Source organism: Silurus aristotelis (genome assembly GCF_946808225.1).
Source record: "Silurus aristotelis genome assembly, chromosome: 5".
NCBI classification, from domain to species: Eukaryota; Metazoa; Chordata; class Actinopteri; order Siluriformes; family Siluridae; genus Silurus; species Silurus aristotelis.
The window spans coordinates 3,876,902-3,899,845 of NC_139578.1; the positions used below are offsets into that span (position 1 = coordinate 3,876,902).

At 37.6% G+C, this 22,944-nt stretch overlaps 1 protein-coding gene across 1 annotated transcript; it reads right to left on the reverse strand.

Moving 5' to 3' along the window:
• Nucleotides 1-245: 245 nt before the first annotated feature.
• nmnat2 (nicotinamide nucleotide adenylyltransferase 2) lies at nucleotides 246-22,598 on the reverse strand. Its single transcript, XM_083541846.1, has 12 exons — nucleotides 22,218-22,598; nucleotides 19,612-19,888; nucleotides 12,991-13,079; nucleotides 11,002-11,069; nucleotides 10,816-10,894; nucleotides 10,281-10,404; nucleotides 8,463-8,543; nucleotides 8,245-8,289; nucleotides 6,283-6,359; nucleotides 4,941-5,042; nucleotides 4,731-4,798; nucleotides 246-2,996 (listed from the first exon to the last, which is right to left on the reverse strand). The coding sequence occupies exons 2-12, from the start codon at nucleotides 19,697-19,699 to the stop codon at nucleotides 2,894-2,896; spliced, it is 924 nt and encodes a 307-aa protein (XP_083397972.1). The 5' UTR covers nucleotides 19,700-19,888; nucleotides 22,218-22,598; the 3' UTR covers nucleotides 246-2,893.
• Nucleotides 22,599-22,944: the final 346 nt, after the last annotated feature.

The window sequence follows — 22,944 nt, forward strand, 5'->3', positions numbered from 1 at the left end:
TTCCTCAGTTTAAACATTTGATATGTTTTCTATGTTCTACTGGAAATAAAATATGGGTTAAAAAAAATGAAATTTGAAAATAATTACAATCTATATTTATTTATATTTAACAGTTTTTAAACTGTTTTTGGAATCGGGGTTGTATGTAATAGTAATAATAATAACAACAACAATAATAATAATAATAATAATAATAATAATAATAATAATAATAAGTATAAATTCACAATAGGGTAGATAGACACTTTCAGTGTTTGGTTCCGAACAATTCGGTTTTAATGAATCCATTGCAACAAGGAATATTCTATATTTATCCATATTGTGCAATTCCTAATATTAATAAACTATAAAGAAAAAAGAGTCTCAGCCCTCTTAGACACATCACTATAAAGAATTACTTGACATTAAAATCAAACACTGGCAGCACAATGTGTTTTGAGCACATCAACAGACACATCGATTTCGAATCAAGCAGAAATCAAACAACTGAATGGAAGTCGAGTGTGAAGATTATGATTTGCACTAATGCCATAGTTACATGTCGGAGTTTGAGTGGATTACAGAGGTACGTTGCGGCGAAACCGGAGCACACGCAGGCCATGCAGCGTGAGGTGAGGTGTTGATCACGTGTCAGTTATATAACCCTGTGTTAACCCATTTTATTGCATCATGCACAATGATTTTTATTTGGCAAAGATAGCTGGAGTAATCCGATCCTAATAGCCTAACCTGATTCATCCGCTTGAAAGAAAGTACATAGATGGGTTTCACTACAAATACCATTACAACCATTCGTTTAGCCATTTGTTAACCATTTAAACATAGCATTTGGGTATATTATTACATTCAGTATCATCAAATCAAAGAAACTCGTAGAGATTTCCGGATGCTTGTCCCAATGGTGTCCCAATGGTCTCCTTTGGTGATCAGATGATCAGCATGTGATCTGCAAGTTGCTAAAGGTGTTGTATTGGTCCATAATGGTATCAGACATAACATACTAGCATTAGAAGTGACAGAACAGACCTGCATGCTTACATCATTGGGGTTTCCATTAAAATCAATACATCTCATGTTATATGTATTAAAACCAACACAAACAATAGAGGTTTTTTATTGTATTCTTTCAGCAGGGTGGTCAGGGGGGTTTTGGAGCTGAAAAATAAATGAAAATGTACCTTCTACAAGAAGACCGAATCAGACATTACATTCTGTCAGCATTCTGTCATCCTTGATAGCTTTTTGTTGAAAAATGACTAAGAAACAAGCTAATTCAAACACTTTATGGACAAAGTATTGGGATACATTACTTTTTCAACCTATTTGTATAGGATGTCTTTGGTTGTGATAGCGTGAAATTTTCCTTTTACTTGAAGAGAGACTCAAACCTGTTCTAGCATGTCAATGCCCCTGAAAAAAAAGCTTAATGGACATATGGGGAGGTGGTACCTCATTGGTTAAGGCATTGGACTTTGGATTGCTTGGTTACAGGTTCAAATCCCAGCACTACCAAGCTGCCACTGCTGGGCCCTTGAGCAAGGCGCTGCTCAGTTGTAAGTCGCTCTGGACATGGGCATCTGCCAAATACCGTGAATGTAATGTAAATATGGTTTATGAGTTTAAGTGGAAGATATCCTGTTATAGATCTCTGACCTGTGAATGCTGACTGTACCCCAGGCCTCCTCAGCTCACCTACATCAGTACCTGGTTTTACAAACACCCTTGTAGGTAAATGAGCACAAATTTCCACAAGCTCCACACTCCAAAATGTAGTGGAACATCTTGAAAGAGTGGAGGTTTTTATACCAGCAATTGGGGAGTAAATGGTGTCAACAGTTTTTAAGTATCGCTAAAACCCAAAAAAATGAAATTATATATATATATTGTCAATTCAATTGGGAGGAAATAAAAAACTGTGGTTTTCAAGCTGAAGCGGAAGTCAGCAGTAACTCCATAAGCAGTCTTTACAGCCCTTGGTGAACAGAAAAGCATCTCAACATGCACAATGCATCAAAATTTTAAGGTGGATGGATTACATTTGGCGTAGACCACATCGGAGTCTACTTCTGTCAACCAGGAACATTTGAAGCCTGGAAAAACATGGACTGGCCTTTGTGCCTTATAGCATCAGATTTCTGGACATACATTCTGTAGGTGTCACATGACTGGTTGATTGGATAAATGGACCCATTTGAATTGGTTCCGAATACTCTGGAATCAGTTCTATGAGAAGTTCTTGGTGAATAAACCCAATTCGAACCCAATTTCGGAATCATATCGATCGCTCCTCGGGCGTTTTTACGGCAAAGCAAAGACAGCCTGATCAGAAGGTCATTCTTTAATGTGCAAACGAAATACAAATGATATATGCAGGAATGCACGCAGGTGGCGAAAACAAAAAGAAAAAATGAACGGCGATGCAAATCCCTTTGTACACGCGGCCATATTGAAAAGAAAAGAAAAAACGAATGCGCGTAAGCAGGTAGTTATTTTCCGTTTTGTTTCTTTTTTTTTGCAAACACGGTCACAGCGGACTAAAGGCTATTCGAGCACTCGTGCGGTAAAAGAAAAACCTCAAGACATGCAATTAGAGGAAAAAAAATAAAGTATCAAAATGACAGCAAGGCCAACATTCAAGCCGGTAGCATTTCCTGTATGAATCGCTCTCATCTCTTCTCATTTCTGTTCCGTTTCGGCGAACCGCAACGCCGCAGCGCGCCCTTACTCCCGACAAGTCACTATGATACAGTTAGAAAGGATGACGGATAGGTTTTAACGCTCCTCTATATGGAAAAAGCAGTGATAGAGTGCGGCAGGACTACACTGTTAATCACACACAAGGAGACAGACGGGGCAGCTTAAACAGAGAGGCATCTGCTTGCATCCTCTTTGCCTATCCAGAGGCGGTGATGTAGAGCTGGTTCTGCAGGATGTAGTCAATCACTGGCTGAGACAGGTAGTCCACCACGTGGCCGTCTCCATGCTGGAGAGCCAGTCTACAAGACAGAAGGTACAGATTACAATGTGGATATAAATATGGATAAATAAATTTTTAACAAAAGAGTAACCGCTCAATAAATTGTGGCTGCTCCCATTAGGGAGAAGGATTTTCCTCCTTCCTGGTGGCTCCATTCTCAGGATTCTCCTACTGATATAACCCATGTCCCTCCTCTGCACATGTCCAAACTCAATCACGCCTTTTTCACTTTGTCTTCGAAATGTCCTACATGCACAGTTCCTCTACTAAACTCGTTTCTAATCCTGTTCGTCCTCGTCACATCTTCAGCTCTACTTCCTCCAGCTCCACCTCCTGTCTTTTACTCAATGCCATAAAACATCGCAGGTCTCACCAACGTCCTATAAACTTTCCTTCTCACTCTTGCAGATACTCTTCTATCACAAATCACTCCTGCCACTCTTCTCCAGCCAGTTCACCCACTTTTCTTAACTTCTCGAACACGCTCTCCCGGTTTGACTTGAACATCCCTCATCCAGCAGCTTTATCTGAAACAGCTTATTTATTCTGCACGATATCGCCATCTACAGGGTATTGAAGGTATTTTTGATTGAGCCAAATGAAGCTACTCCACACAAAGGCGAATTAGCGTCTTACCGAATGCCAGGTGTTTCACATTAATGAAGGATGTTTGCTGTAAGGTATCTATACTTTTATTCAAGTATGATTTTTAGGTACTTTTTAGACCTCTGGTTGCAAATACAGATTGAAATATTGGTCTAGTCTACTAACCAATCAGTGGCTCAGAAATGACTGTGGGTCACACTGACTGCATAATTGCAACGATGCTATTACTTAAACACGCTTAAAAGCAAAAACAGCTGAGTTTCATTAAATCAGTATTAAATAAGTAGATTACAAGCACCTTCTCAAGCACCATGTAATAAGCTGATGTGATTGGTTGGGATGGTGGTTCGTGAGTTCAAAAATCCCACCACCATTAATGTTAGGCTCACACTAGTCTTTTGCGATTGTCATTTGTCAGACTGTACAAACATGATCCCCATGTCATAATATCAGACTGTATGACAGGCAAAAAGTGATGTACACAAGACTCATCCGAAGTTTTACGTCATCAATCCGGGTTCAGACTCTCGCTAATGGAAGCTAGCAGCAGTCAAAAACAATCTGTAGCATTAATTTGGTTCATGACGTGCCTTCATAATTAAAAAAAATAAATCATACAAACACACTCCTTTTACTACTAACTCATATGTACTAACTCGTTTTGAATTTTTTCCTGAGGTGGTTCAATGTTGATGCTAATTGCGGCATCAGGTTTGGAGCTTATATTGGTTTTTATTTGTCGTCATAGATGTCCCTTAACCCTTGACTGCTCAGTTGTATAAATGAGATATGCCAAATGACACAAGCCTGCTATAGAGCTCTGCCCCTTAATCCTATTAAACACCATAGAAATGAATTGGAATGCTGACTGCACCTTCTCACCTCACCTACATCAGTACCTGACTTTACTAATGTGGCTGAATGAGTACAAATCTTCATAAGCACACTGCAAAATCTACAAGATCTTACCACAAGAGTGAAGGCTATTATAACACCAAATGGGGACTAAATGTGGAATGGTGTTCAAAAAGCACATAAGAATCTCATAGCCACTGGTTCATAATAGCACAAGACTGCAGTTCCGATCAATGGTAGCTCATTATCATGTGCTGTGGTATAGGAGGAACCAGACTTAAATATACCTCACCTGCTCTTAGTTGAACTGACAATCGACATCGGGTGGTTCATATCGTCCTTCACCACAATGATGTTGCCCTGTCATGGGAGAGAAGAATCCAAATTTTCCATCAGTTCGCTTCAGGAAAATCAAGTTAATTAATTTCTATGGAAATTATGTTTGAACAAATCTAAATGTAAGATGTTAGGATGTTGTTTCGGCCTTTTTGTAGGACTTTACCTTGTGCTTACGAAGCACAGAGGAATGATTCATTATCCTTTCTGTGTCGGTTCCATCCCGGGGCACCACAACTATCCCAAAGTCACCTACGATCACCTCCATCTGCAAAAAAAGAAAAAAAGAAAATGGTTTACAACCCAGGACAGAATGTTTTACAACCTGGAAAGTCATATACTTTATACAGTGTATGTTTGGCGCTAGTAATACAGTGTCTTACATAAGCATTCGCCTGTTACAACCTGGAAATGCAATAGGGTTGGAATTGTATATCATGAATCTACAAAAAATATGAAATAATACTAGTGTGTATGTAGGGGGGTCGATGGAGTTTACAAAATTATGTAACACCATCATGAAAATGTTCCTCAAGAAGGAGCTGTTGAAAGGAGTGTGGGGACAAAATTTTGGAAAAGTTTCATCGGAATTTATATATAAATCAACTCAAATAAAATTGTATTTGTCACATATGCATTCATACACACTACAATATGTAGTGAAATGCTTTTCATGACTGTCCAACATGTAAATACAAAAAGAATATAAAAAAAAAGATCAAATAAATGTAAATATAAAGTATAACTATAAGATGTAAAGTATAAAAATATACTATGCTATAAAATTTACATTCAAAAAACAAACAAACAAACAAACAAAAAAATATATATATATTTATAAATACTTAAAAAATAAGTCAGTGACTGGCTGTGAAAAGCATTTAGTCAAAGATGCAATCGAACAACCAAAGTTAATTTTGAAGAATCTGGAGAGATCCACAGTTCCCATAGCTTGCCTTTGTAAAAGAATGGCGAGAAGAAAGCAATTGCTCAAGAATGCCATAGGCAATCCTATTTGTAGGATATGGAAGAATGTTGGAAGGATTCTTTGATCTAAAACAATCAAAAGATTACACCCTTAGAACATAGCGTTATGTTTGGTGGACACATATAACTATTTATACCAACAGTGAAGCATGGTGGTGGTAACCTCACGAGCAAAGACTGAGGAAAAGTTGAGGACAAGACAGATAGAGACAAGGTTTTTTTTTTTGTATGAAAGAAAGCATCTAAGCTAAACTGGTCCATGTAGAATATGAATGTCCTAGTCAAAGATTTTGTCAAGAACAATGTCAAAATACAGATGTGTAAAGAAATAGAAACATATCAAAGAAGATTATAGTCAGTAGTGTTTTTTTCTTTTACCAAGTCCATTTCAATTTCCTGGTTTTGAGACTACAATGTGAATACAATGTTTACTCCTAAAGAGGAGTTTACTCTAATTTTTACTTTCATTTTCTATTCTATGTGTGTATCATTTGAATAATGTCTATATTAACCATACTCACATCACTCTCATTCCATAGACCAGGAATGCAGAAGGATTCCAGAAGATCACTGCCACACAGAAGCAGGATACGCAACTCTACACAACACAGCACAATAAATAAAAATCATATATTTGGCTACTCAAAGTTGTACAATGTCAGTTTAAGGCCTCAACCTATTAAGGCAGCTGAACTATGCCCAAAGCTTGCATACCTGGTTGTACTCAATGTGTATTGAAACGCCTTTTTTTCCATCTATGTAAGCTTAAATATATGAGGTGGTTTCAAAAAGTTTCAAAGCTAATGGTGCTAACTGGTGCTATTCTGACCACATGCATTACCATGTCTGGGATTTCATCATGGACAGCAAGTTAGAACAAAGAGCAATTGTAAAATTCTGCATGAAAATGGGCAAATCTGCCACACAGATGTTTGACCTGACAAACGTTTTGTATAAGGCGATGATACAATGAAGATGTTTGAGTCGCACACACTCTTCAAGAGCGGCGGAAAATCACTGGAAGATGACGGGAGATCGGGAAGACCTTCATCAAGCTTAACCCCCGAAAATTTCGAAACCATTCAGCAACTTGTTCATGATGATCGTCGGAGAACAATCCACATGATCTCACTTCCACCCCCACCATATTCGGCAGATTTAGCTCTTGTGGACTTCGCCCTCTTTCCGAAGATGAAGATCAAGCTCTAAGGTCGCCGTTTTTGACACCAATGGCAGGAACGCTGGGAGCGCTGTATTACTGTGCAAGGGGACACCTCGTACACTAGCGGGGGTTATTTCAATTCTTTCCATTGACTCAAATCTTTGGATCTTTTAAAGAAAGAATGGCATGAATCCAAAACCAAAAAAGTGTGAACCCATTTGTTCGTCCAGTTTGTTTAATTCTTTCGGTATGCCAATCAACACTGAGACTCGATCAGTGTTGTCCAATTGCTATGTTTACCTCAAATTTTACTTCATTTCAATTCAATTTATTGTTATAAGTATAGCACTTTTAACAATGTCTGAAAGCAGCTTTACAAAGGTAAACCGGTAATAAAAGAACGTATATGTTTGTTTCTTATAATTGTAAGTTTGTCCCTAGTGATTGAGCCATTGGCGACTGTGGCAAAGAAAAAACCAGTGAGATGGCATTAGGAAGACACCTTGAGAGGAACCAGACTTAAAAGGGACCCTTTTCCCTATCTGGGTGGCACCAAATATCCAGTCATTACAGTTCATCTTTAAACTGATTGATGTGGAACCATCCCCAGCTGCACAGACAACTTATTAAATGACAAAATTGTATGATACATGATATTTGCAGTTCAACCTTCAGACATTGTCAAGTTACACAACATGGGGTATTTCTTTCTGTTTAGACTTAACTCTTGCTACATTCTCTTTATAGCCCCCTTTTTCCACTTGCTGAACCAGTAAGCAGTATCGTTCTCATGGTTTAGGTTTAACATAAACTCCAACGATGGCCTACTTTTTCACAGCTGCTAAAACAGGCACATGTTTTACAGAAGGCAGGATATACAGTAAGTGTATACCAGGGAAATATGAGTCAGTACACAGATGTAAAAGAGAAGGATTTGCTCATTTGCTGCAAATTTTCATTCAGAAACACTGGTTTGTTCACAAATGAAACCCTGCTAATGCATAGAGTAATGCTTGACATGAAGCTACCACCACCGCGCTTCACTGATTGGATGCGGGATGAGCGGTGTCGGTTTTTTATAAAGCATAATACTTTGTTGCCAAGCAAAAAAGTACATTTTGGTCTTATTGGGACCAAAGACACATTTTTCTTATGGGTTTATATATCTTTTTTTTGTTGCCAAGTAATTCAAACATTTCAGTTTTGTGAGGAAAACAGCAGGTGGCAAAATGGGTTTGTATCTGTTCCTCATCACGATGTCTGTCCATGACTCGCTATGACACCAACAAAATAAAAGACCCAACGAATCATATCCACTCACCGATTTCTTCGTAGCGCACGGCGGTGCCAAGGTTGGCGTTTTCATCTGCACAAACGAAACAAAAAGTCAGCATTGGAAATGACTGCTCCATTACATGCTCATGTAATATGCATTCCGTTTTCCCAATACTCTCGGTATGAATTTGGGATGGTTGTAGAGTGGACAGAGCTATTAGGAATGGAAAGATGTTATCACATCGTAAATTTTGGAGTACTCGCCAACAAAGGTGAAGCGCTCAACGTGTGGGCGGACACAGCAGATTTTCCCCAGACTCTCACTCATTTTTCCCCACAGCTTAACTGGAGAAGAAAGGAAAAGAGAGAGAGTTATATGCAACCAAACTATTCATCAAACTGGTCAACTTTTCTGATGATGAATGCATAATCATGCTGGGGGACAACGTGTAATGGCAACACAAAGACAAAATAGCTCTTCTTTTATCTTCAGTGAACAATCATCAGGGACTGACTTTTAAGTAAAAGCTAATGGTGTAATCCTTGCTCAAATATAAGAGTTTAAGAGTTTTCTTGCAAGATTAATTTTTTGTGCTTTCTTGTGATCCACATGTTCGATTTGGTACATGTTTTTACGCTGGATGCCCTTCCTAACGCAACCCTCCCCATTTATCCGGGCTTGGGACCGACACTAAGAGTACACTGGCTTGTGCAACACTAATGGCTGGAGTTGGTTCCCTGACCGGGGATCAAACCCGGGTCGCAGCGGTGAGAGCACCGCATCCTAACCTCTAGACCACCAAATACCATATACTATACATATATAGTCATATACCACCTACTCAGTCACTGCTGAGAACTTGTTTGCAAAATGCCAACCAAGTCTAGAAATATATTTTGCTCTGTCATTGGAAATGACTTTCAAATCTACTGCGTTATTCTTGACTAGAAATATTGGGATGGATTGTACCTCATAGGAATGAGTTGAAACTTGAACTCTTTCATCCCTATCTTTCAAGGTACAATCCATCCCTATCTTTAAATCCATCCCTTGGATTGTACCTTGAATCCTTTTTATACCTATCATTTAAGGTACAATTCATGGGATGACTTAAAAGATAAGGATGGATTGTACCAAAAAGGTAGGGATGAAAGAATTCAGTCTACAATCCAAGAGATGGATTACAAGATAGGGATGGATTGTACCATAAAATAGATAGAGATAGATTGTACTCGATAGGGATAGATTATACTTCCCTTGGATTGTACCTTGAAAGATAGGGATGAATTGTACTTGACTGATGGATTATACTTGATTGGTGTGAATTGTACCTTGAATTCTTTCATTCTTATCTTTCAAGGTACGTATAATCCAATGGAAGTATAATCCAGCCCCATCAAGTACATCCATTCCTTGAAAGATAAATGGATGGAAATGGGGATGGATTGTACTTGATAGGGATGGAGTGTACCTTGAAAGATAGTGATGGATTGTACTTGATAGGGATGGACAGTACTTGTTGGATGGATTGCATTTGATAGGGATGGACAGTACTTGTTGGATGGATTGTATTTAAAAGGGACGGATTGTATTTTGAAAGACAGGAATGTATTCTACCATGATAGAGATGGATTGTACCATGATAGGGGTAGATTGTACCTTGACAGATAGAGATTGATTGTACTTCCCTTGAATTGTACCTTGAAAGATATTAATTGATTGTACTTCCACTGATTTCTACCTTAAAAGTTATGTTTGGATGGTACTTGATAGGAATGGATTATACCTTGAAAGATAGGAATGCTTGGTACTTGATAAGATTGTACCATTAAAGAAAGGGATGGATTGAACCTTGTTAGTAATAGAGTGTTCCTTGAAAAAAGAAAAAGAATAATTGTACCTGATAGGGATGGATTGTACCTTAAATGATAGGAATGTATGGTACTTTTTAAGGTCGGGTTGAACTTGCATTTTTACCATCATCCTCTGTAAAAAGTTATTCTCCGAAAACTATATGTATGGTAAACTTACATAATACAAAATCAAATAGATTTAATAACAAAATTTAGGAAGGTACTTACCAGCTGTGGGCTTGCTTACTGCATTGCGGCTCTGATAGATCGGAGAAGTGGTGTTCTGGGGCTGGCCAATCACAGGAGTTGTAGAAGGAGTGTTCACATTGGACAGAATGCATCCTGTTACTCTCTGCAAGGAGACAGTGTAAACGTTTGCATTGACATATATGGCATTTGGCAGACACTCTTGTTTGATTTTAGCCATACGTTTAAGATAGCAAGAGTTTGAGTATGGAAATGAATGGTCTTGGCAGAGTAGATTTGCTAAGACCAAAGACTGTTTACCATGTTCGAACATAGACTGTTAAGAACCATGCAGCTGTTGCAGATGTATAAAGATGTGCTGAACTAGACATTAATGCCTGAACTAGACATTAATTTAACTGAGCAGTCGAGGGTTAAGGGCCTTGCACAAGGGTACCCATGACAGCTTAGCTTTTCTCATTGATGTCTTAAACACTGAGCAATCACGTTCCCCTCAGTGACAGTGAAATGCTAATCTGACCATCAGGTTTTGCCAATAAATTGACACATTTGTCACCTTCATCAGATCTCGGTGGTGTTCCAATACGCTGCAAGTAGTCTGCCAGGTGTCCTGATAACACTCCCAAGGATCGACCCTGCAAATTAAAAAAAACAATCATTCATCCGGAGCCATTTAGTTTGATGATTTATACAACTCAATATTAAACTACAACAGATGTTGTTCTGACTCATGAACAGATACCTGATCCAGTCGGATGACTGCACTGCCACCTGACACATGGTGAGTCGGTGTCTGCTAGAAATAAGACCCTAAGAACCCACATGAAGAAAAGATTTTATAACATATCATTTCCACACAAATTATACAAGGCAGCCACATGTATACATCCTGCTCAGGCTGAATTTAGAGTTGAATAAAGTGCACTTGGGGGGGAGCTGATAGCGGAATGACGCACATTGATTCCATTAAAAACACAGACATAACCACTGACTTAAGTGCTGTGTTAAGTGGATGGAGTGTGCTGAGAATATAGACATGTCTCAGATGCACATAAATGGATTTAAGCTCATGTTTCTTATACTATGTTGCAAACAAATATTTAAAATTATTTTATGGCCCAAAAAGCATCTCGTCAGACTGTAACACATTTTCCCCCATGGTTTGGGGTGACTAAATGAATCTTTTAGCATAAATCTAAAAGTGATTTTGCATATGCAAAAATCACAAAAAAGGTGAAGATGCATTTTCTTTATAAGAAATGGCTTCCTTCTTTTCTCTGTGCCCCACAGCCCAGACTTGTGCAGAATAATGGATGATCACATGCAAAAATTCAATTCAATTCAATTCATTTTTATTTGTATAGCGTTTTTAACAATGAACATTGTCTCAAAGCAGCTTTACACAGATATTGTGGTGATAAAAAATGTATATGTCCTTTATAAGTGTAAGTTTGTCTCTGATGAGTAAGCCGGTGGCGACTGTGGCAAGGAAAAACTCCCCGAGATGGCATAAGGAAGAAACCTTGAGAAGAACCAGACTCAAGAGGGAAACCCGTCCTCATCTGGGTTGCACCAAATGTCCATTTATCGCAGATATACGATGTTGCGGTGGTACAGTGATGATGGTCAAGAAGTGACCAGTACCATCCTACATTTCCTGTAGTTTCTTTAGTATTGCTCTTGGCCTCTTTGCCTCCCTGATAAGTTATCTTAAAATAGAAATAAATAGATAAATATCTTCCTATTAATACAACCCAAATTCATAAAAGATGAGACACTGTGTAAAATGTAAATAAAAACAATGCTTTGCAAATTTTAAAAACCTGTATTTTATTCACAATATACACTGTGGCGCTGTATTTCATGGCTGTAACAGGTCTCCATAAAATTAGGACAGGGCCATATTTAGCACTTTGTAGCATCATGTCTTCTATCCCTATACGTCTGGGAAATGAGGAGACCAGTTGCTAAAGTTTTGGGAGAGGAATGTTGTCCCATATGTGTCTGATACAGGATATTACCTGCTCAACAGTTCTGGGTGTCCTTTGTTGCATTTTTTGTTTCAAGTTATAGTAACAGTGCTTCGGGTTTTATTCGAATCTGCAAACTCTGAGAAACAGACCACCAAAAGGATTAGGTTGTGTGTACTTGTACTGAAATGCATATATTATTAAGTATTATCAAGATGAATGTTTAATAAGGTGATAATAAATGACTTTTGACAAATGTTGTTGAAACTAAATCGCATGCATTGTATTTTTGTTCCTGCATGCACAAATTACGACTGTCAGCACGCTCTTTGCTACGCCGCACTGCTCTGGTTAAATATTTACGATCTGCTTATTACTTATTTATGATATTGATATTGATTTGGCATTCCAGTTCACAAAACAGAGTAGAACTTTTATCATGAGACGTAGCTACTCCTTCCTACAACATTTATCACCCACGTTTTGCTTTGTAGAAGCTTTTCTTTTCTTTTTTTGGTATGCATGGAGACAGAAACTAGGTCAAGCTTTTCATTAGTTCTTCATTGAACCCAAGAGATCTGGATTTCTTATTTGGACTACAGTAGATTAAAGGCATCTAATGCAGAAACTCTTTCAACCCAGTGCACAATAATGTTTAATTCTGTAACTTTTAAAAATGGTTTACTGTAGTTTTGGATCCATTGGCAGACAATTCTGACATTTTTTCATACATTTGATTCTAGTTTCCAGCTGGCACTTACCGCTTTGCCGTAGGAGTCATGTACAGGCGAAATGATTCCACCAATCACTATGAAGCGCCCTGTCTTCTGCAGGAACTCTCTGGCTTTTTCTGCAAAATCAGATACAGTCATTTGGTATAACAGATTTTTCATTTTCCATGCATTTCATATGGAATAAAACACTCTGGGATGTGTGGTTATAGTCATCAGTGGCGTCAATGGCGTTCATCCAGAGAAAGTGGACAATATGGTTGTGTTCAAGGCTCTGGATGGCCACTCAAGTTCAAATTTGGTGTTTGCAGTGTCAAAAGGGGCTTGATTTTGTATACTACTGATGGGTTTTCAGTACCCCAAAGATTCACGGAAAGCGCCATGTTTTGGTATTTGGCTGTCATGTGGAACCAAAATACACTATATAGACAAAACTATTGGGATACCTGACTTTTTCAGCCACATGTGGTTCTGATACTTCAAAATTAGAAGCACAAGTTGTATGTCTTTGGATGTGGTAGCATTACATTTTCCTTTCCTTTCACTAGGAGACCCGAACCTGTTCCAGCATGACAATAGAAGATACACCTCCAGCCTCCTTACCTCACCAACATCAGTCCCTTGTGTTTACTAACACCTTTGTTTTGGGCTGAATGAGCACAAATCTCCACAAGCACATTTCTAAATCTAGTGGAACATCTTCCCAGAAGAAGTTATTATAACAGTAAATGGGGACAAATGTTGAATGTACAAGAAAGAGATACAAGACTTATAGGCAACTTTTGTCCCTGTACTCTAGAACTAAACTAAAAGAAGCATTATAAAAAGAGCAACAAGGAGAGGATATTTGGTTTCCAAGCCACGTTTGCTTAATTTGTTGTGGACCATTAGAGCCATTGGCATCGATATAGAAGACATCAGAAAACTAGAGCTATTAAGGAACAGCAAGCTTCAAGTGCTTCAGCCATAAAGCAAAGTGAAGCTTTTATTTTCCAATATCAGCATCACATATCTCCTATAGAACATTTTGTATAAATTTTTTGTCATTATAAATGCATGCTGTGCTTTTTACCCAAAATTGCTTTTAATATTGTGGGAACGTTCCTGTGATGACTTACTAGCAGGTAAGTTGTTCTATCACTAGACTCTGTTTTTTACCAAAAAAAAAACCTTCGCCATCTTGAAAGTTCAAAGCGTTGAAGCCCTTTGTGACCGTTACGAAGTGGTGACCCTGGAGATTTCTACTATACATGCTAAAACAAGCATCTCCTTACAGAAAACCTTACCATATCGACTATAATACAGTTTTCTGTTATCAAATATCAGCATTTCTTTTTGTGGGCAAGTCCCTGTGAACAACCTGTTGCCATAGCAACGCAGATGTATTAAAGGCAATGTATAAATACGATGCTAAAATCGTTAGAATTACAGTACAGCTGTAGTTTGGTCTACTGCCCTGTTTGAAAAAGATCTATTCACACCCACACCATAATATTGAAGCTGCTCCTTTTGACATTGCTACCTATAGCGCTGGGAGAGAAGAAGATGAGGATGGAGACACATTGTCAAACTAGAAAAACAAGCCATTATATCGCAAATGCTAATAGACAGGCAGCCAAAACTTTTCATAGATCATTGAAATTGAAATCCCATTGTGGATCCTGGTGACATTTTTACCAGGAGAGTGATACACATACACCATCCACATGATTCATCAGACCTGGCCGCCTTCATCTATTGATCCAGAGTGCAGTTCTGATTCTCACATTCCCATTACAGGTGCTTTTGAGGTATTTAGGGGTCAGCATAGGAACTCTGACTGATCTGTAGCCACTGTAGCACTGTATTGTGTGTTCCAGAATGATGTGGTAGCTGAGTGGTTAAGGCTCTGGGTTACTGGTCAAAAGGTTAGAGGTTCAAGTCCTGGTATCACCAAGCTGCCACTATTGGAGCTCTTGAGCAAGGTCTTTAACCCCTTTGTGCTCCAGGGGTGCTTTATCATAACTGACCCCAGCTTCCTAACATTGCTGAGATATGAGAAGAATTAATTTTACTATGCTGTAAAGCAAGAATAATGTTCTTTCTGTTTTCTTTGTGTATCAGTGATTCTCTGATTTACCAGTTCCTACAGTTTGTTAGATACTAATTCGGTGCATATCAAGAATACTGACTTGCTGTTTTGAAGATGAACCAAATGGTCAGAAATCAGAATTTATCCCATGTAAAATCACACAAATCCTTACGCTGGCCCATTTTCCCTGCTTCCAACACATTAGCGAGAAATTACTGGAGCCTAATACACTCTACAATGATAAAAGTTGGTGGAAACTTGACCCTGAGATTGGGCTTCTTTTGATGATATTCCATTTTCCATTTAGTTCAAATTTGTTGTTATGATAACGTCCACTCCTCTGGGTAGATGTCCCACTAGATTTTGGAAAGTGTGGAGAGTATTAATAAATATATACAGTATAGGGCTGTCAAAATGTTCATTTTAACTAATTTGATTAACACGTGATTAATGCAGCACATATTTTACGTTTGGCCATTGTTCTAAAATATAATACATGAAATACCATTTTGTATATATCAAATATATACAAAATATAAAAGAAGCCAAATTAAAACCTTCAACGCCAAGTCTCAAATCAAGCAACCACATCCACCGTGATGCACACATTTAAAACAGTCCGTGTGGAAACATCGCTGATTATTTGTCATTTCAAAACCATAATTACTTTGAAACATTCACACAAATATTTTGTCCTCATGCTTTATGCTGAGAACGGTTTTACTAATCATGAACCTAAAAACAAAAAGCATCCACATTTGCCCATGTTGATAAGAGTATTAAAAACTTAAAAAGTATTCATTTACGGTACATTTAGATTTGCGATTAATCACGATTTACCTCATGACAATCATGTGATTGATTGGGATACGAACCACCTGCAAAATGATAAGGCATAACGCCGTTAATTTGGACTTTAAGACCTTTCATTTCAAATTGAAGACCTTTCAGGTTGCAGTCTAACTCAAACGCAGCTTTAAATATCTTTATTTGTTTTATGTTTTGTGATCCATACTCGACCGTGTATATCTACAGAATATTCCATCGAGCAATCTGGACATGGTTATGTATTAAATGCATCGCATTTGGCAGACACTGCTAAGAGAGCTGAGTAAGGCTTTTCTCCAAGGCCCCAGGGCTGGCTATTTGGAAATTTGAATCTGTCCTTAGTCGACTGTACAATCGCTTAATACCCTCTTAAAATACATTGCACCATTTCCTCCCTGGCAGCCACCGCATATCTGTCAGCTGTCATAGTGAGACTTTTAAAAGGAGGTTCGAAGTAGAAACCGGCAATTGGTCCCTCTCCCGCAAAAATATGTTTCTCCTCCTGCTCCCGCCTGCACTGACTTTTTTTTGAACACCTGGGCATGAGAGTTGTATGTGCATTTTGAACATCATAATCCAGTTCCCGTTCGCTCTTATAAGAACCTCTACTCTTTTGGGAGGACGTTACATTATTTGATTTCGGAGTGGGATGTTAGTAAAGTCGGGTACTGATAGGTGACGAGGCCTGGGGTGCAGTCAGCGTTCAAATTCACCCCAAAGGTGTTTATTAGGGTTGAGGTTTGGCACTTTTGCTGGAACAGGTTTGAGTCTCAATTTAATTGAATTAATTTCATTTTTATTTGTATAGCACTTTTTACAATGGTACAAACGGCATATTAGGGCCAATATGGGATTAAAAAAAAAGAGTTGGAAGAGCAGTGGCAGGGAATTTACGAATTTCAAACTTAAGCTAGAAAATTTCCAGTATGATGATCTGGTGATTTTGGGCCCAAATAACAAGTATTTCCCTGTTGCTAAATCGAAGTCACACACACACAAATTTTTGAGTTTTAAACTTTAATTTTTCACATTTAATCCACCCAAATCCAAAGTAAATGTAATCTTCTGATTCTTAACCTCGAAAATGTACAAATATTTTCCTGAAAATTATTCGGGTTCGGGATTATTCATGCCACCAAATCCATTCACATCCTATACAGTTGTGTGCCTTCAAGTTTGTAAAAGAACCACCTTTGTTTTTACGTCCACAGCATCAGTATATCCAAAGCATTTTTTTTTTTCTCACAGTACATATTACACTTAGATCCCTGGTGAGACAAGAAAAAAAACCTCAGAGAAACTAGACTCAAACCTGAAACCATGCTCTTCTAGGGGATTTCTTTCTCAGTAAAGGAAATGAACAATCTTATAATTAGGATCTCTTGATAGCAGGTTTATATCTTAAATATATTAAGTCATGATGACGTTTCCCTTTTGGCTGATGCAAAGGGGATTGTCAAAGGTCTGTTTTAAAGGCCAGAGCCGATCCGATGTATGCTTACGCAAATCTGAATGTACAGTACATTCTGATCCCTAGTGAATAAGCAGCACATGATTCTCCCTTAAAAAAAAAAAAAAAAGAAAAAAGAAAGAAAAACACACACAATTACAATCCAGACCAGGCCAGACCTCTTCTGATTAAACCAGACTCAACTATTCTGTTTGATTTCGATCACATGGGAGAAAAACCAATAAACCAAGGGTTGTAATTTGGAATTCATTATCAGTTAATTCAAAATGATATTATACTTCCAGGGATGAGTAGATGATATTTCTCTTTTGGGTGACACAAATGGAAGAATGTTTATTAATCAGTTTTGCATTTCCCTGGAAATAATTCTAGGTTCACACTCTGGTTTTTATTTGTTTTTCCAAAGACCAGAACCTTTTCGAGGCATGCTTACCGAGATTTGATTTACAGAATGTACAGTACATAGGGATCCCTAATGAGCAAATCAGAAGTGATGCTGCCTTCAAAAAAATCCACCACATGTAAATCTTTTAAACTTCAGTATTTAAGATATACTAACATTTTACTGTAGAACACATGAGGAGGAAGCCGTGAAAGATACCAGACTTAAACAGAAATAAAAGCTGTATTTTTATAGGGGGATTTTCATTTCACCAGAGAAAACAAGTAACCCATAGCTTGTAGTTTGTAATTAGGATCTGATAATGGAAGCTTATTTTAGCTCTGGTGATGATTGGATGACATTTCTCTTTCGGGTGATTCATGGGGGAGTACGCTTGTAAACAGTGAAAAAAAAAATCAGTCTGGCATTTTTTTTTGGTAATAATTCTACGTCCAAACTCTGCTGTTTGGTTTTCGAACGCCAGTAGCTATCCGAGGCATGCTTAAAGAAATCTGAATGTACAGTACATAGGGATCCCTAGTGAGGATGTTGGAAATTATGTATTCTCTCTCTCTCTCTCTCTCTCTCTCTCTCTCTCTCTCTCTCTCTCTCTCTCTCTCTCTCTCTCTCATGCAATATATCTCATATATATAATCCATTAATAGAAGGTTATTTTGGTTCCAGTGATGACTGAATGTCACAAACGATTTGCAATAAGGTTTTATTTTATTTTTTAGACAAAAAAATTATAGGTTTTGCATTTTATTTATGAGGAAAGCAATGAGAGACAGCAGACTCAAAAGTCATCATTTGTCTCATCACTGGAAACCAGTAAGCCAAGCCTTGTAATGAGGATTTGATAATGGAATCTTATTTTAGCTCAGGTGATGACTAGGTGACATTTCTCTTTCAGGGTGACACACAGGAGAATCTTAAAACATTGGGAAAAAAAACAATTTGGGCATTTTGCTGGTGGTTTCCAATGGCCAGAACCTGAATCTGAGGCATTGTCGCAGAAATCTGAATGTACAATACAGTATGAGATCTGTAGTGAGCAAACACATGGGTGAATACAAACTTGAAAAGAAGCAAGCTCAGTACAGAAGACATTACTTTTATTTAAACCTGATTCAACTTTCCTGCTTGATATCGATCTCACCAAAAAAAAGCAATAAGCCGAGGCTTGTAATTTGTAAATGGGATCTGTTAATGGAAGCTTTTTTTTGCGATGGTCACTTTTGTCTGCGTGACAGAAAAACAAACAAAAAAAGTTTGGCTAACATTTTTAACAAGCAGTTGATAAATAGTATATATATAGCATGCCCAGTGATCTGTGTTGGATTTGGTGAGAGGAGGCTCAAAAAAGACTATCTATGGTGATTTGATCTCAATAGAGCTAATCAATAAACTCTTGTAAAGATGTTGACTGGATGGCTTTGCAAACATTTCAGATACAAAAAAAACAGCGTTAATTATTTGTATGGGAATGAAATTATGTATAAATTCTGATCTTTGTTAACCTTTAGTAGAACCATACCAATGTAGTCTATTCTAGATATGTTCAGATGTCACAATTTGTGTGAACGCACAGGACAGCAAAAAAATCAATAATGTATTTAGTGATCATCTGAGAAATAGTGATCATTGCAGAAATAATCTGGGCCTAGCTGCGCCACATGATCATGATCGACTTGTAAGCAGCAGGCGTCGCCCATTTCAGGACCACGGTCCTGAACAGCGACACTTGGGTTCCTCCCAAAGAGCCTCATTCACGAAGTCACAAAAGAATATAAATGTTCGCAAAACATTATTTCTTACAAACACCCACACACAACAAAAGGATGTCTTGCCTGTTTCCCCCCCCCCAATGATCAACCCAGAGAAAGAGAAATCGCTTACCGAACATATGTATGTGTCCCTTTGTGATGGGGTTGAAGCTTCCACATGAAAGCAGGATAACGTGGGTTTTGGTCGTTTGGTCTGTCATGTTGATTCGTCGTCCGATTTTCTTTCGTATATATTTTTTGACTTGCGTGTTTGATTTGCAGGCCCTTTTTTGTGTTGTTTGAATGTTCCAGGAAAAAGGCGAGGTTTGGTTTCAGATGCGGCACAGTCGCTCCACACCTCCAGACTCAGAGCTGGGCTCTGATAGGCTGTCTGATCTGCTGCCTTAAAGCTATACACATGTTTGAATAAATAAATAAATAAATAAATACATAAATAAATAAAAGTAGTATTCATCATCATCATCATCATCATCATCATCATCATGATCATGATCATCATCATCATTTTCACTGAAGTGAAAAAAAGCAAAAGGCTACTTCTTTGAAATAACAATTCTTCTTATTAAATAAATGAGATATATCCAAAAATGAATATATATAAAAATTATATTTTTTAAATCAATTCTATATGCACACTTCTAGATGTATTTATAGTTTGTTTGTTTCTTTGTTTAAATGTGCCTTCAAAAAATCATTCATTTTTATTACATTTTTTAATAGATACATAGTTCCATAAGTTTGGAAACAGTCTTTTATCGTTTTTGAAAGGCACTTGCATGTTCCTTTTGTTTTTATTCAACACACTAGGTCATATACCTGCATAATTTACTATGATTGAACAAATACATAAGTGTAGAGACTTTTATTTTAATTGAAAGATCCTCCCTTAGCATGAATAACAGCTTTACACTCCAAACCTTCATGGTTGCTATGTTGGTTCAGTATGTTGGTTCAGTATTCCTTTCATATGGAATGTCTCCAACCTTCTGTGCTCCAAAACAACACCAAACCATTAGGTTTTACCTCTGAGTTTGACTTTAAGGGTGGGGCAGTCTTCTGTGCTCTGTCTTACATAAGTTCTTCTGTTAGAGCAGTATGAACATAACTGAATGTATATAAATGCAATCGTATAAATGTAACAGGACTGATAAGTGTAACAGTATAGATATGTGTAACAGGACATATATACATATGTGTGTTCAAATATTGACATAAGTGTAAGAGTATAGACATAAGTGTAACAGTAAAATGTAACAGGACTGATAGAAATGTAATAGTATACATTAAATGTAGCAGGGCACAAGTGTAACAGGACTGACATGAGTGCAACAGTATGAATTAATGTAAATAAATCTAACTGTATAAATGCAACTGGATTGACATGTGTTACAGTATAGACATATGTGTAACAGGATTGACAAAAGTGTAACAGTATAAATGTAACAGGACTGACATAAGTGCAACAGGACTGATATAAATGTAAGAGTATAAATGTAGCATGGGTGACCCATGTTACTGTATAGACATAAGTGTAACAAGACATACACATGTATAGAGTATAGACATAAGCGTAAGAATATAAACATAAGTGTAGGAATATAGACATAAGTGTAAGAGTATGAATGTAACAGGCCTGACATTAGTGTTACAGGACTGATATAAATGTAATAGTATAAATGTAGCGGGGCTGACATACGTGTTACTTTATAGGCATAAGTGTAACAGGACTGACATAAGTATAATAGTATAAATGTAACAGGACTGACATTAGTGTAACAGGACTGATATAAATGTGTTAGTATCAATGTAGCAGGGCTGACACAAGTGTTACTGTATATGCATAAGTGTAACAGGACTGACACTGGTGTAACAGGATTAATATAAATGTGTTAGTATAAATGTAGCAGCGCTGACACAAGTGTTACTGTGTAGGCATAAATGTAACAGGACTGATATTAGTGTAACAGGACAGATATAAATGTGTTTAGTATAAATGTAGCAGGGCTGACACAAGTGTTACTGTATAGGCATAAATGTAACAGGACTGACATAGGTGTAACAGGATTAATATAAATGTGTTAGTATAAATGAAGCAGGGCTGACACAAGTGTTACTGTATAGGCATAAATGTAACAGGACTGACATAGGTGTAACAGGATTAATATAAATGTGTTAGTATAAATGAAGCAGGTCTGACACAAGTGTTACTGTATAGGCATACATGTAACAGGACTGACATAAGTGTAACAGGACAGATATAAATGTGTTAGTATAAATGTAGCAGGGCTGACACAAGTGTTACTGTATATGCATAAGTGTAACAGGACTGACACTGGTGTAACAGGATTAATATAAATGCGTTAGTATAAATGTAGCAGCGCTGACAAAAGTGTTACTGTATAGGCATAAATGTAACAGGACTGATATTAGTGTAACAGGACAGATATAAATGTGTTTAGTATAAATGTAGCAGGGCTGACACAAGTGTTACTGTACAGGCATAAGTGTAACAGGACTGACACAAGTGCAACAGTATGAATGTAACTGGATGTATATAAATGTAACCGTATAAATGAAACAGGGCTGGCATGTGTTACAGTATATACATAGGTGTATGAAAACAATAATGTTTATAATAAAACAAAATAAAGAAATAAAGCATTATATATTCTATTAACACGGGCAAACACAGTGCATTTCTACAATTAATCTTTTCACAGACGCCTGGGATATTTAGCTTTTTTTTAAACATACGGTAGATTTAATTGTATTTTGTAATTGCACATCTTTAATATTTACTCTGACACCAGAAAGAGGACCCGCAGCCGTATTGGTGCACTGACGTCACTGTGGGACATTATCCCCTGAAGTTCAATGTCATGGTCATGAGAGAGCTAACGCAGAAATAGAGCACCTACTGGACTCAAAGTCCCAGAAGGCAACGCAGCTCCAATAAAAATTCCAGCAAACATCCAGCACTGATAATTAAAGCGTGTCCAAAAATACAGGTAAAATCGAGGTCATTGCTCAATTTAGAATCTTATCTGAACACACATAGAGGTCCCAGTGGCACCAGTTCCACCTGGAAGTCAATATGGCATTATGGGTAATGTAGGAAACCGGCTCTTAGGGTGGGAAGAGGGGCATTTTATAGTTTGGGAAAGGATCAGTTCGAAAATGTTCATATTAAATAAAACTTGGCTGCGCATTATGATAAAGATTAATATTCAATTCGTTCAGGGCGGATAATCATTTTTTATATAATATAAAAAAAATGAAATGTCAATATTAAAAACGTGCGCGCTGTAGAAACAGTTCGCGGGCGCCCTCTAGAGCACCAGTCGTGCTATTTCAACCTGAACTCCCGGTTATTGGTCCAGACATGTATCCCGCCTCGAAGACACGCGATTGGCTGACCGAATTTTATTGACAGACGTAGCAGCTA

Bases quoted from the DNA above. Each gene is read 5' to 3' on its own strand.
- nmnat2 (XM_083541846.1), bottom strand. From the start codon at position 19,699: ATGACAGACCAAACGACCAAAACCCACGTTATCCTGCTTTCATGTGGA. The intron at 11,070-12,990 runs GTAAGTGCCAGC...GTGGGTTCTTAG, and splicing joins ATGACTCCTACGGCAAAGCG to GGTCTTATTTCTAGCAGACA. The intron at 6,360-8,244 runs GTGAGTGGATAT...TGTGTTGTGTAG, and splicing joins CGTGCGCTACGAAGAAATCG to AGTTGCGTATCCTGCTTCTG.